At 44.0% G+C, this 12469-nt stretch overlaps 1 protein-coding gene across 1 annotated transcript in view; it reads left to right on the top strand.

The window, feature by feature from the left end:
• LOC121577987 (N-terminal EF-hand calcium-binding protein 1) overlaps positions 1 to 12163 on the top strand; it is a 57588-nt gene extending 45425 nt beyond the window's left edge. The window contains exons 7-13 of the mRNA XM_041892020.2: positions 5180 to 5301; positions 6721 to 6800; positions 7566 to 7619; positions 8842 to 8954; positions 9727 to 9804; positions 10240 to 10331; positions 11087 to 12163. Of these exons, the coding sequence (XP_041747954.1) occupies positions 5180 to 5301; positions 6721 to 6800; positions 7566 to 7619; positions 8842 to 8954; positions 9727 to 9804; positions 10240 to 10331; positions 11087 to 11115 (568 nt within the window). The 3' untranslated portion in view covers positions 11116 to 12163. The remainder of the gene's footprint in view (positions 1 to 5179; positions 5302 to 6720; positions 6801 to 7565; positions 7620 to 8841; positions 8955 to 9726; positions 9805 to 10239; positions 10332 to 11086) is intronic.
• Positions 12164 to 12469: the final 306 nt, after the last annotated feature.

The following is a 12469-nucleotide window of genomic DNA, read 5'->3' as shown; positions in this document are numbered from 1 at the left end:
AATGTGGCAAAGAGCTTCCTAGGGTTAGAGGCAGATGCTTGGAATTTAGAGTGGTAGAAGGTGGCCTTAGCAGCAGAAACAGATGAAGAAAATGTAGAGAGGAGGGAGTGAAAAGATGCCAGGTCGGTAGGGAGTTTAGTTTTCTTGCATTTCCGCTCCGCTGCCCGGAGCTCTGTTCTGTGAGCTCGCAGTGAGTCATCAGGCCACGGAGCTGGAGGGGAGGACCGAGCCGGCCGGGAGGATAGGGGACACAGAGAGTCAAAGGATGCAGAAAGGGGAGGAGAGGAGGGTTGAGGAGGCAGAATCAGGAGATTGGAGGGAGAAGGATTGAGCAGAGGGAAGAGATGATAGGATGGAAGAGGAGAGAGTAGTGGGAGAGAGAGAGCGAAGGTTGCGGCGGCGCATTACCATCTGTGTAGGGGCAGAGTGAGTAGTGTGGAGGAGAGCGAGAGAGAAAAGGAAACAAAGTAGTGGTCGGAGACTTGGAGGGGAGTTGCAGTGAGATTAGTAGAGGAGCAGCATCTAGTGAAGATGAGGTCAAGCGTATTGCCTGCCTTGTGAGTAGGGGGGACGGTGAGAGGGTGAGGTCAAAAGAGGAGAGGAGTGGAAAGAAGGAGGCAGAGAGAAATGAGTCAAACGTGGACATAGGGAGGTTGAAATCCCCAAAACTGTGAGGGGTGAGCCATCCTCAGGAAAGGAACTTATCAAGGCGTCAAGCTCGTTGATGAACTCTCCAAGGGAACCTGGAGGGCGATAGATGACAAGGATATTAAGCTTAAATGGGCTAGTGACTGTGACAGCATGGAATTCAAATGAGGAGATAGACAGATGGGTTAGGGGGAAAAATTGAGAATGTCCACTTGGGAGAGATGAGGATTCCTGTACCACCACCCCTCTGACCAGATGCTCTGGGGTATGCGAGAACACATGGTCAGACGAGGAGAGAGCAGTAGGAGTAGCCGTGTTTTCAGTGGTGATCCATGTTTCCGTCAGCGCCAGGAAGTCGAGGGACTGGAGGTTGGCATAGGCTGGGATGAAGTCAGCTTTGTTGGCAGCAGAACGGCAGTTCCAGAGGCTGCCTGCGACCTGGAACTCCAGGTGAGGGGTGCGTGCAGGGACCACCAGGTTAGAGAGGGCAGCAGCCGCGCGGGTGTGGTGCGTTGTTTGTGTAGCCTGTGCAGAGAGGAGAGAACAGGGATAGGCAGAGGCATAGTTGACAGGCTGTAGCAAATGGCTACAAAAATGCAGAGGAGATCGGAATGAAATGAGCTAAGCATCTGGGAGAGGAGAGAGGGGGGCCTCCCTCACCAAAAAACTTCTACCTCAGAAACTAAAATTGTTTCACTGAACCACCCGAACAAAAACTCTCCCAACTTCCACCTTTAGAAATCAGAATTGTTGTGAGCCACAGTTGTTCAATGTTTAAAGGAATAGACTCAACCCACTTTATTCAGCTAGCTAACTATGGCACCATAGCTGACTAGCATGCTAGCATCCAATAACACACAGTTTAACACACAGTTAAGCACCAATACTTGGCACCACCTCACTACTAAACACTATGGCACCACCTCACTACTAAATACTATGGCACCACCTCACTACTAAATACTATGGCACCACCTCACTACTAAATACTATGGCACCACCTCACTACTAAATACTATGGCACCACCTCACTACTAAATACTATTGCACCACCTCACTACTAAACACTATGGCACCACCTCACTACTAAATACTATGGCACCACGTCACTACTAAACACTTTGGCATCACCTCACTAGTAAATACTATGGCACCACCTCACTACTAAATACTATGGCACCACCTCACTACTAAACACTATGGCACCACTTCACTACTAAATACTATGGCACCACCTCACTACTAAATACTATGGCACCACTTCACTACTAAATACTATGGCACCACCTCACTAGTAAACACTATGGCACCACCTCACTACTAAATACTATGGCACCACCTCACTACTAAATACTATGGCACCACTTCACTACTAAATACTATGGCACCACCTCATTACTAAACACTATGGCAACACCACACTACTAAATACTATGGCACCACCTCACTACTAAATACTATGGCACCACCACACTACTAAATACTATGGCACCACCTCACTACTAAATACTATGGCACCACTTCACTACAAAATACTATGGCACCACCTCACTACTAAATACTATGGCACCACCACACTACTAAACACTATGGCACCACTTCACTACTAAACACTATGGCACCACTTCACTACAAAATACTATTTCACCACCTCACTACTAAATACTATGGCACCACTTCACTACTAAATACTATGGCACCACCTCACTACTAAACACTATGGCACCACTTCAATACTAAATACTATGGCACCACCTCACTACTAAATACTATGGCACCACCTCACTAGTAAACACTATGGCACCACCTCACTACTAAACACCATGGCACCACCTCACTACTAAACACTATGGCACCACCACACTACTAAATACTATGGCACCACCACACTACTAAACACCATGGCACCACCTCACTACTAAACACTATGGCACCACCTCACTACTAAATACTCTGGCACCTACTCACTACTAAATACTCTGGCACCACCTCACTACTAAATACTATGGCACCACCTCACTACTAAACACTACGGCACCACTTCATTACTAAATACTATGGCACCACCTCATTACTAAACACTATGGCACCACCTCACTAGTAAACACTATGGCACCACCTTTTTGTCCTTCTTTCTGTTCGTCTGCGGTAGTCCTCTATGTGCTGCAGTGCCCTTTGGGGCAGCTAGCTGGTGTCCCAGTCATACACTCCCTCTGCTCTGTCAGCTGGACAGGCAGGCACACAGTCTTAACCTGCTGGAGAAAACAATGTTTCTCCATTCATCTACTCTGTCACACAAATGCACACACAGAGACACACGTCACACGCAAACACACACACACACACAATTTACTCTGTTACACACACATACATACACAAACACACACACTTAATCTATAAGTGGTAAGGGTCACCCCTGAGCAGTCGACACCATGTCCTACACTTCCTAGGGGAATAATTACAATGTTGGACTTGGAATTGGAACTATCCACAAAATGGCTTTCACCCTTTGTTGTTTTGGTTGGACCAATGTACTGCTGCTACTGCTGCTACCGTCTACTGCTGCTACTGTCTACTGCTGCTACCATCTACTGCTACTACTGCCTACTGATGCTACCTTCTACTGTCTACTGCTGCTACCATCTACTGCTGCTACCGTCTACTGCTGATACTGTCTACTGCTGCTACCATCTACTGCTACTACTGCCTACTGATGCTACCTTCTACTGTCTACTGATGCTACCTTCTACCATCTACTTCTGCTACCGTCTACTGCTGCTACCGTCTACTGCTGCTACCGTCTACTGCTGCTACCTTCTACTGTCTACTGCTGCTACCATCTACTGCTGCTACCATCTACTGCTGCTACCGCCTACTGCTGCTACCAGCTACTGCTGCTACCGCCTACTGCTGCTACCGTCAACTGCTGCTACAATCTACTGATGCTACCTTCTACTGTCTACTTCTGCTATCATCTACTGCTGCTACCGTCTACTGCTGCTACAATCTACTGCTGCTACCATCTACTGCTACTACTGCCTACTGATGCTACCTTCTACTGTCTACTGCTGCTACCGTCTACTGCTGCTACCATCTACTGCTGATACTGCCTACTGCTGCTACCGTCTACTTCTACTACTGCCTACTGATGCTACCTTCTACTGTCTACTGCTGCTACCGTCTACTGCTGCTACCATCTACTGCTGATACTGCCTACTGCTGCTACCGTCTACTTCTACTACTGCCTACTGATGCTACCTTCTACTGTCTACTGCTGCTACCATCTACCTTCTACTGCTGCTACCGCCTACTGCTGCTACAGTCTACCATCTACTGCTACTACCGTCTACTGCTACTACCGTCTACTGCTGCTACCATCTACTGCTGCTACTGCCTACTGATGCTACCTTCTACGGTCTACTGCTGCTACGGTCTACTGCTGCTACCGTCTACTGCTGCTACCGTCTACTTCTGCTACCATCTACTGTCTACTGCTGCTACCGTCTACTGCTGCTACCGTCTACTGCTGCTACCGTCTACTGCTACTACTGCCTACTGATGCTACCTACTACTGCCTACTGATGCTACCATTTACTGCTGCTACCGTCTACTGCTGCTACCGTCTACTGCTGCTACTGCCTACTGATGCTACCTTCTACTGTCTACTGCTGCTACCATTTACTGCTGCTACCGTCTACTGATGCTACCGCCTACTGCTGCTACCGTCTACCATCTACTGCTGCTACCGTCTACTGCTGCTACCATCTACTGCTGCTACCGTCTACTGCTACTACTGCCTACTGATGCTACATTCTACTGTCTACTGCTGCTACCGTCTACTGCTGCTACCGTCTACTACTGCTACCATCTACTACTGCTACCATCTACTGCTGCTACAGTCTACTGTCTACAGCTGCTACCGTCTACTGCTGCTACAGTCCACTGTCTACAGCTGCTACCGTCTACTGCTGCTACCGCCTTCTGCTGCTACCGTCTGCAGCTACAGTCTACTGCTGCTACTGCCTACTGCTGCTACCATCTACTGCTGCTACCGCCTACCATCTGCTGCTGCTACCATCTACTTCTGCTTCTGCCTTCCCTCTACCGCCTACTGTCTACTACTGCTACCGTCTACTGTCTACTGCTGCTACCGCCTACCTTCTACTTTCTACCGCCTACCATCTACTGCCTACCGTCTACTCTTTACTTTCTACTGCCTACCTTCTACTGCCTACCGTCTACTTTCTACCGTCTACTCTTTACTTTCTACTGCCTACCTTCTACTTTCTACTCTCTACTGCCTACCGTCTACTCTCTACTGCCTACCGTCTACTGTCTACTCTCTACCGTCTACCACCATCATTCTTCACTATTCTCTTCTTTTCTGATATTATTCTCTACCGCTCTTCTCTGAATGTTACTCCTCCTCTCTTCGTCCTAGTGCCTTCCCTCCCTTTCTCACCTTTCCTACAATTACACCTTTCTTTTTGATCTTTATTCCTCCTCCTTTTCTTGTTCTGTCTGTTTTCAGGAGAGAGGTGAAGGCGGCGGAGCATCCCTCTGCGCAGAGGAACAGCAGGCGATGTGGCCGCAAGGTTCAGAAGAACATGTGCCTCTCCCCCACCGACCCCTACTCTGGCATTCTCACTACAGGTAATACCAATGCTTAGTCCACACAATCCTGTGTGGCTCAGTTGGTAAGAGTGTGGCACTAGCAACGCCAGGGTCGTGAGTTCGATTCCCACCGGTGTCAACAATACGGAAATGTTTGCACTCACTGTAAGTTGATATGGACAAACATGTCTGCTAAATGACATTGTTGTGGTTATTATTATTATTACACTTGAATTCGAAAGTCTTCAATAAAAAGAAATCATACAATTATAACATTTATTTGTCATTACGCATCTACGCTGATAGACAGGTTCACTGTACTGCATGTAACTCATTTATTTATTACACCAAATGAAACTAGCAGGGCCACATTCTCTGAAGCAAAAAATCCACCACTGCATTTCACCTTTAAGTGCTATTGACATACCATATTGGGGACAATGACTTACTTTGTGCAGTGTTTTAAAGAGCTGTTGATGTTTTCAAGAAATGTAATGGAGCGTGCCCTTTCATTTGTGTCTGAAAGGCTATAAGCTTATGCATTCTTATCAGCAGGAGTCTAGCATTTTCTTCTCCCATATGGCAATGACATAAATAGGGCTGGCACAATTATCGTATAATCGACAATTATAGGCAATACCCTTGAACTTAAAACAATAATCGTCATAATCTTGTTAATAAATTCATTTTAGGAGAAGTGGGGATTCAACTTTATATTCAAGTAGATATAGTTTACCCAATAGCAGTTTTACATTTTTACATGAAGTGGGTAAAGATGGTAATCATTTTACGAGCAGAACGGCATGGTCGGGAGGAGAAGCTTCATTTCCAAAAGTTCCTAGCTTTTTTTGAGACAGGGGTGTCCCCAGAGCTGTGTTGTATTCATTAGGTACAGTATGTTTTAACTTGTTTTCAAAGAGACATTATGATGCATTATAAGCTCAAAACATTTTCCAACAAAAATTACAATTATGACAATAACCGTGGTAATTTGCATAACAATTAATCGTTATCCAACATTCCATAATCATCACAGCCCTAGACACAAAGCAAAAACTTTTCAACAAAGTTTGATACTGTAACAAAGATCCTCTCCCTCATGTCCTTCAAATCCAGAATGGAAAGAGCCTTTTAAACTGGGACTTTAACTTGTCAATGGTGTGTCTGTGTGTGGACTTGTTATCCTATCTTGTCAGGACCAGAATGTCCTCACAAGATAGGATAACAAGAAAAGTCATTTAGCATGTCCTGAAAAGTAAAAATGCTATTTTAGGTTTGGGGTTAGGAGTTATGGTTAGGTTTAGGGGTTTGGGAAAATATGATTTTGAATGGGAATATATTTTGACTCCCCAGAAAGTCCTGACAAGGAACGAAAACATGTGTGTGTGTGTGTGTGTGTGTGTGTGTGGGTGTGTGTGTGTGTGTGTGTGTGTGGGTGTGTGTGTGGGTGTTTCTTAGGAGTGACCATGGAGACTGATGACCACTGGTGCTCCCAGATCAACAGGCTCCAGCTGCTATTGGACAAGCTGGAGTGGCAGGTACTGGACTGTCCTCTGGGGATATCTCATCCTGACCACCTGAATACCTCTGTGCTGCTCATTCCTTTCCCCTGTTCTTGCCACATGTTCTCTCTCTCTCTCACTCTCTCTCTCACACTCTCTCTATTACAGCTTTAACTCCCTATGCTCTCTGTATCTCCTGTTCTATGTCTGTCTGTCTGTCTGTCTGTCATTCTTTAACTCCCTAAGCCCTTTCTTTCGCCTGCCTGCCTGCCTGCCTGTATGACTGCCTGCCTATCTGCCTGCCTACCTGTATGACTGCCTGTCTGTCTGTCAGTCTCTCTTTCTGTCTCTTTCTCATTTGTCAATCCAGAGGTGCTATATCACCTTTAGGTTCAACTTCATACTCTGTAATTTCATATGATCGCTTATATTGCTCTATTTCTCAAGATTGGATGGAAATAGAGGGTTCTAAATGTACGGGCAGGGGTTGTAAATAAACTCTAGTCAGAATGTGTGTCAATGATACAATGTATTGGATAATTATAGTATATACCATGCATGAGATACTTATATTCTAGTCAGACCTAGGTTCAAGTAATATTTGTTTTCTTTCAGATAGTTTGAGCGTTTTATTGATCCACATGGGTGTGGTTTACATTTTTGGGACTATTCCATTGGTTCCATTCCGTCAGGAAAGCTCAGTCAAGCAGAGCTTTTTTTTACTCAGGTCTGATTCAAGTCCTGGTCAAAATGAGTTTGAGCTTTTCCCATTATAAGTAGGTTTTTAACTGTCTTTTTCAGAGTCCAAAGTTGGAACCCCTGAAAGAAGATATGCTGGCCAGTACATATAAATCTGTGAGTGATGATCGTTGTTACTATAAATTTGATTCAGTTCAATACAACTTTATTAATACCCTTAGGGGCACCTTGGGCCACAGGGTGTCATTGGAGTTTAACAGCACAGTTATCCAATGAAAGTACACTTTAAAAGTTTTACAGTGAGTGCTACAGTTTCACTGTTCCATCTTCCTTGATCCATCTTGTTTTTTTATTTTCAAAGTGGAAAGCACAACACTCAATCCAAATGAATTCATATAACATCCGCCCCTGGGTGACTGTACTCAGAAAACCTCAAGACCTTTAATTTCATCATTCACACATTTTAGTTTCCCCTCACAGGCACAAAAAAAACACTCCCCCATCTGCTCCTCAAACCTGCGTCTGTCTTTGTAGGAGCCCAGCTGTTGCCTATAGCTCAGCTGTAGGAGCTCAGAGGAGCGTTTGACGTAGTCCCTCAAACCCCTTACTGTTCTTGTCTTTCTTGCACCAACACTCATCTTTTCTTACTAGCACTGATTTTAGCTGATAACTGCTTTTTGAAAGAACATTTTACTTGATATGACTGATATATGTTTGTCTTACCTACCTAAGTTGAAGCCTAATTTATACCTTATATATGTACGCAACGCAAGAAGGCAATTTGCTACTCAAAATGGCAATCTTGCATACTTGCGTCAAGGTATGAATTGCAGGGCTACACACATCTACCTATGTTTGCTACGCATTTCACGTAGCTAATTGTAGTTATGCATTGCATACTCTGTAGGGTATAAATAAGGCTTACATGGATAGTGCAACATTTTGGCAATTTCAGCCCTTTATTTTACTGACCCAGAGTCAATAAACCTAGCCATTTTTACTACTGACCCAGAGTCAATAAACCTAGCCCTTTTTACTACTGACCCAGAGTCAATTAACCTAGCCCTTTTTACTACTGACCCAGAGTCAATTAACCTAGCTCTTTTTACTACTGACCCAGAGTCAATTAACCTAGCCCTTTTTATTACTGACCCCGAGTCAATTAACCTAGCCCTTTTTACTACTGACCCAGAGTCAATTAACCTAGCCCTTTTTACTACTGACCTAGAGTCAGATGAACTCATGGATACCATTTTTATGTCTCTGCATGCAGTCTGAAGGAAATTGAAAGTAGTTTCTAGAGCCATTGCTAACTAATACTCTGGATAAGAGCAAATGTATGTAAATTATGATTTCCTTGTGGTGTCCGTGCCAACAGAACATCCTGCTGGTGCAGAGGCAGATTTCGGCGACGGAGGAGGACCTCGAGGAGTTCCAGAAGGTACTCCAGAGCTACGTGGACGCCACGTCCAACCACAGCGACAACTTGCAGTAAGTCAAATCAAACAATCAAACTTGTTATATAAAGCCCTTTTTTTTTACGTCAGCACAAAGTGATTGACAGTTACCCGGCTTAGATCCCATAGCACAGTGGCTTGGCACAGTGGCTTGGCACAGGGAAATGCAGGGCACGCGACTCGCCAACGAGTGATTCACCTGACCTGGACAGTAAAAATGAAACTAAGGCCCAGAGTTTTTCCTGGTCAGATCACATTGGCAGGAAAAGCCTATTCCTAGACTATAGAAAATGTCTCACCAACGAGATTGTTCTATTTGATCCCAACTATGCGATACATAAGAATTAGTTAAATATTAATTGATCGATTTACCTGTTCATTGAAGAGACTTTGAAAAGAAAACAGTCAGAGTTATGCATCATGATGGATTTGTGCGACAAGTACCCATTTGATGCAAATGAGATCTTATTGCTTTGACCTGATTGACTAACTCTACCAGATGCTAATTTCAACTCTCTATCTCTTTCTGTCTCTCTCTCCTCTGTCTCTCTCTCTCTCTCTCTCTCTCTCTCTCTCTCTCTCTCTCTCTCTCTCTCTCTTTCCTCTCTCTCCTTTCTCTCTCTCTCCTCTCTCTTCTCCCTCCCTCTCTCTCTCCTCTCTCTTCTCCCTCCCTCTCTCTCTCCTCTCTCTCTCCTTTCTCTTCTCCCTCCCTCTCTCTCTCTCTCTTTATCTCTTTCTGTCTCTCTCTCCTCTCTCTCTCCTTTCTCTTCTCCCTCCCTCTCTCTCTCTCTCTCTCTCTCTGTCAGTGTGTCTATCCAGAAGCTCCAAGGGAAGTCGTGCTTCATAATATATGAGTTTTGGCAGGATCGTATCTCCTGGATGAGGTGTGTGTGTGTGTGTGTGTGTGTGTGTGTGTGTGTGTGTGTGTGAGACGCTGGCAGGCTGCTCATTTCTCTGGTGGAAACACTCCTCTGCTGATGATGAGCAGATGGCACATCTCTAATATCATGACACACATACACACAACCTGTTTCTCAGGGTTGATTTAAACACACCAATATATACAGTGTAGATCAGACTCTGACACAGTAATATTTGTTCAATATCTTAACATTCAATATTATTACTTTCTAATTCTCATAAGTGCATATCTTTAGTGCAAAGAGACTAGAAATATCAATCCAAACACATTAGTTGTATTGTGTAATGTGGTTTACTAACCAAGCCTTTCTCCTATTGGACATTGATAATAATGGTGATAATGTCTAACTGTCATGTCACAGGTCTGTTGATTGTTGCTGTGTTCCTGTCCTCCCTAGCTACCTGCAGTCCGATGCCAGTAAGAATTTCCAGAGCTGTGTCATTGATATGCTGGAGGATCCCAAGCTTGTGTCTACCATGCTGCTCCCAGGTGTGTGTGTGTTTTAATCTATACCTACCTATACATATAGTGTCACCTGTGTTTTCCTGAAAATGCTCACCAAAAGTCCCCCAACATACACATTAAAAAATGTCAAATGTTTTTGTCAAGTTGCCTTGATGCAAGTACATAATTTCACACTGGTCTTTGAGTGAGTACAGTGGCTTATGAAAATACAAAGTAATGATTTAGAGATAGCAGCTAAGCCATCCCAAAAGGAACAAGACATACCTTGTGGACATACCTTGTGGTCCTCTGTAGCTCAGCTGGTAGAGCACGGCGCTTGTAACGCCAAGGTAGTGGGTTCAATCCCCGGGACCACCCATACACAAAAATGTATGCACGCATGACTGTAAGTCGCTTTGGATAAAAGCGTCTGCTAAATGGCATATTATTATTATTTATTATTATTATTATTATACCCTCTATGGATACGTACCAGAAAGCAGACCTGGGTTCAAATACTATTTTAAATCCTTCAAATACTTTTAGCATTTGCATTAGCCCGCCCGGAGAGCCAGATGGGTGGGATTTGCACGTTTGCAAATATTCTATTGGTTCCATTGTGCCAGGCAAGCTCAATCATTGGTTCCATTGTGCCAGGCAAGCTCAATCATTGGTTCCATTGTGCCAGGCAAGCTCAATCAAGCCCAGCAAAAGTATTTGAACCACAGATTTGCTAGAAATTACATGTTATTTACCCATTTATCCCCAACTCAAATGGAACTCTTCTCTTTTTTCCCTAGCATCCTGGTGGATCATGACTAACAACTAGCAACAGAGCACAGAACACCATATCTCCTGCCCGCCCCCACACACACAACACAACCCCAAGACAAGAGATGCAAAAGGCATCCAAGTCTTTCTGTTCAGAGCGTGCGGACACGGAACACTGCGTTAATACAGCATCGTGCGGCGACATCTTTCTTATGTACCGTCGACTCATACTGGTCATTACCATAATGTGCTGTTTCTCTGAAAAAAGGGGGCGAGGAAAAGCAGCCAATGACATGAAAGCGATTCTTTGCATTGTAAAAGCCAATGGCAACGCTTTTGAAGCTCTCACTCCGATACCATGTTAGAATCGATCACGTGGCTTGAATCAAAAGATTCTAGTTTAGTAATAGCGCATTTCCATTCCCGACAGCGATGGAGACATCATACAGTTACTGCAATGTGATACAGTACATGCTTTTTAATGACTTGCTTACTCTTCAGTAGAATTTGAAGAGAACGACTGGGGCTAGCCGTTTTAAAATGCATGCAGACCAACGTTTGACCGAGCCTCGGAAATTAGTCGCTTTGCATTCTCACTGCGTAACCTACAGATAATTTATTTCCTTAGATAGGAACCAAAATGTGATGTTTTTCGAATGCTGAATGGTTCCTACTCTAGTCGGGGGAGGGGAGGGGGGTGGGTGGGGGTTATTGATGTTGCACCCTGCTGCTTTCTTATTCTTACTTAAGGGACCCCCTGCAATGTAATCTATCTGTTGTTAGGTTTTCTAGTGGTTTGAGTTACGTTGCCTGTCTTTTTAAATGAGTTTGTCCTAGATAATTAACCTGTTTTAAAGAAAGTATCTATTAAGCCTATAAAGCAGAATACTTTTCAATGAGATTTCTTGGTGTGTCACCCTCTCAAGACATCGTAGAACTATTCTCTCCCCCCCTATTTTTCCATAGTGTACTTTATTTAACAGAATAATAAGAGAATCAGTCATGTGCATATGGATGTGTTGTCATTGTGCTTTTGTTGTTAATGAAGTATCTTCTCCATGTAGAAATTCAACATATTCACTTTAATAAAAGTCAATGGCCAGTCAGCTTACTCAACTGTTTTGAATTTATAGGTGTACAGGTAAGAACCCAAAAAGGTTCTTCAAAGGGTTCTCCCATTGGCACAGCCGAAGAACCCTTCCTTTTGGAACTCCTTTTTTCTAAGTGTGTACTGTCAATGAAATGTTATTACTTCAAACCTATTCACTACAAAGTATTTTAAAGTCCACTATATCTGCAAAAGATAACACATTTAGCAACTTAATTTCATGAGGGTTTGGCTTGCGTCGCGCAAAGCACTTTCTTCCTATTTTGTCGACTTCTCGACTAGAAAGACTATTCATCTTAGCCTC

The sequence above is a fragment of the Coregonus clupeaformis genome, chromosome 12, assembly GCF_020615455.1.
Source record: "Coregonus clupeaformis isolate EN_2021a chromosome 12, ASM2061545v1, whole genome shotgun sequence".
Taxonomy (NCBI): Eukaryota; Metazoa; Chordata; class Actinopteri; order Salmoniformes; family Salmonidae; genus Coregonus; species Coregonus clupeaformis.
Note: the sequence above shows the minus strand (reverse complement) of the source record. Positions and strands in the feature narration are given on the sequence as shown.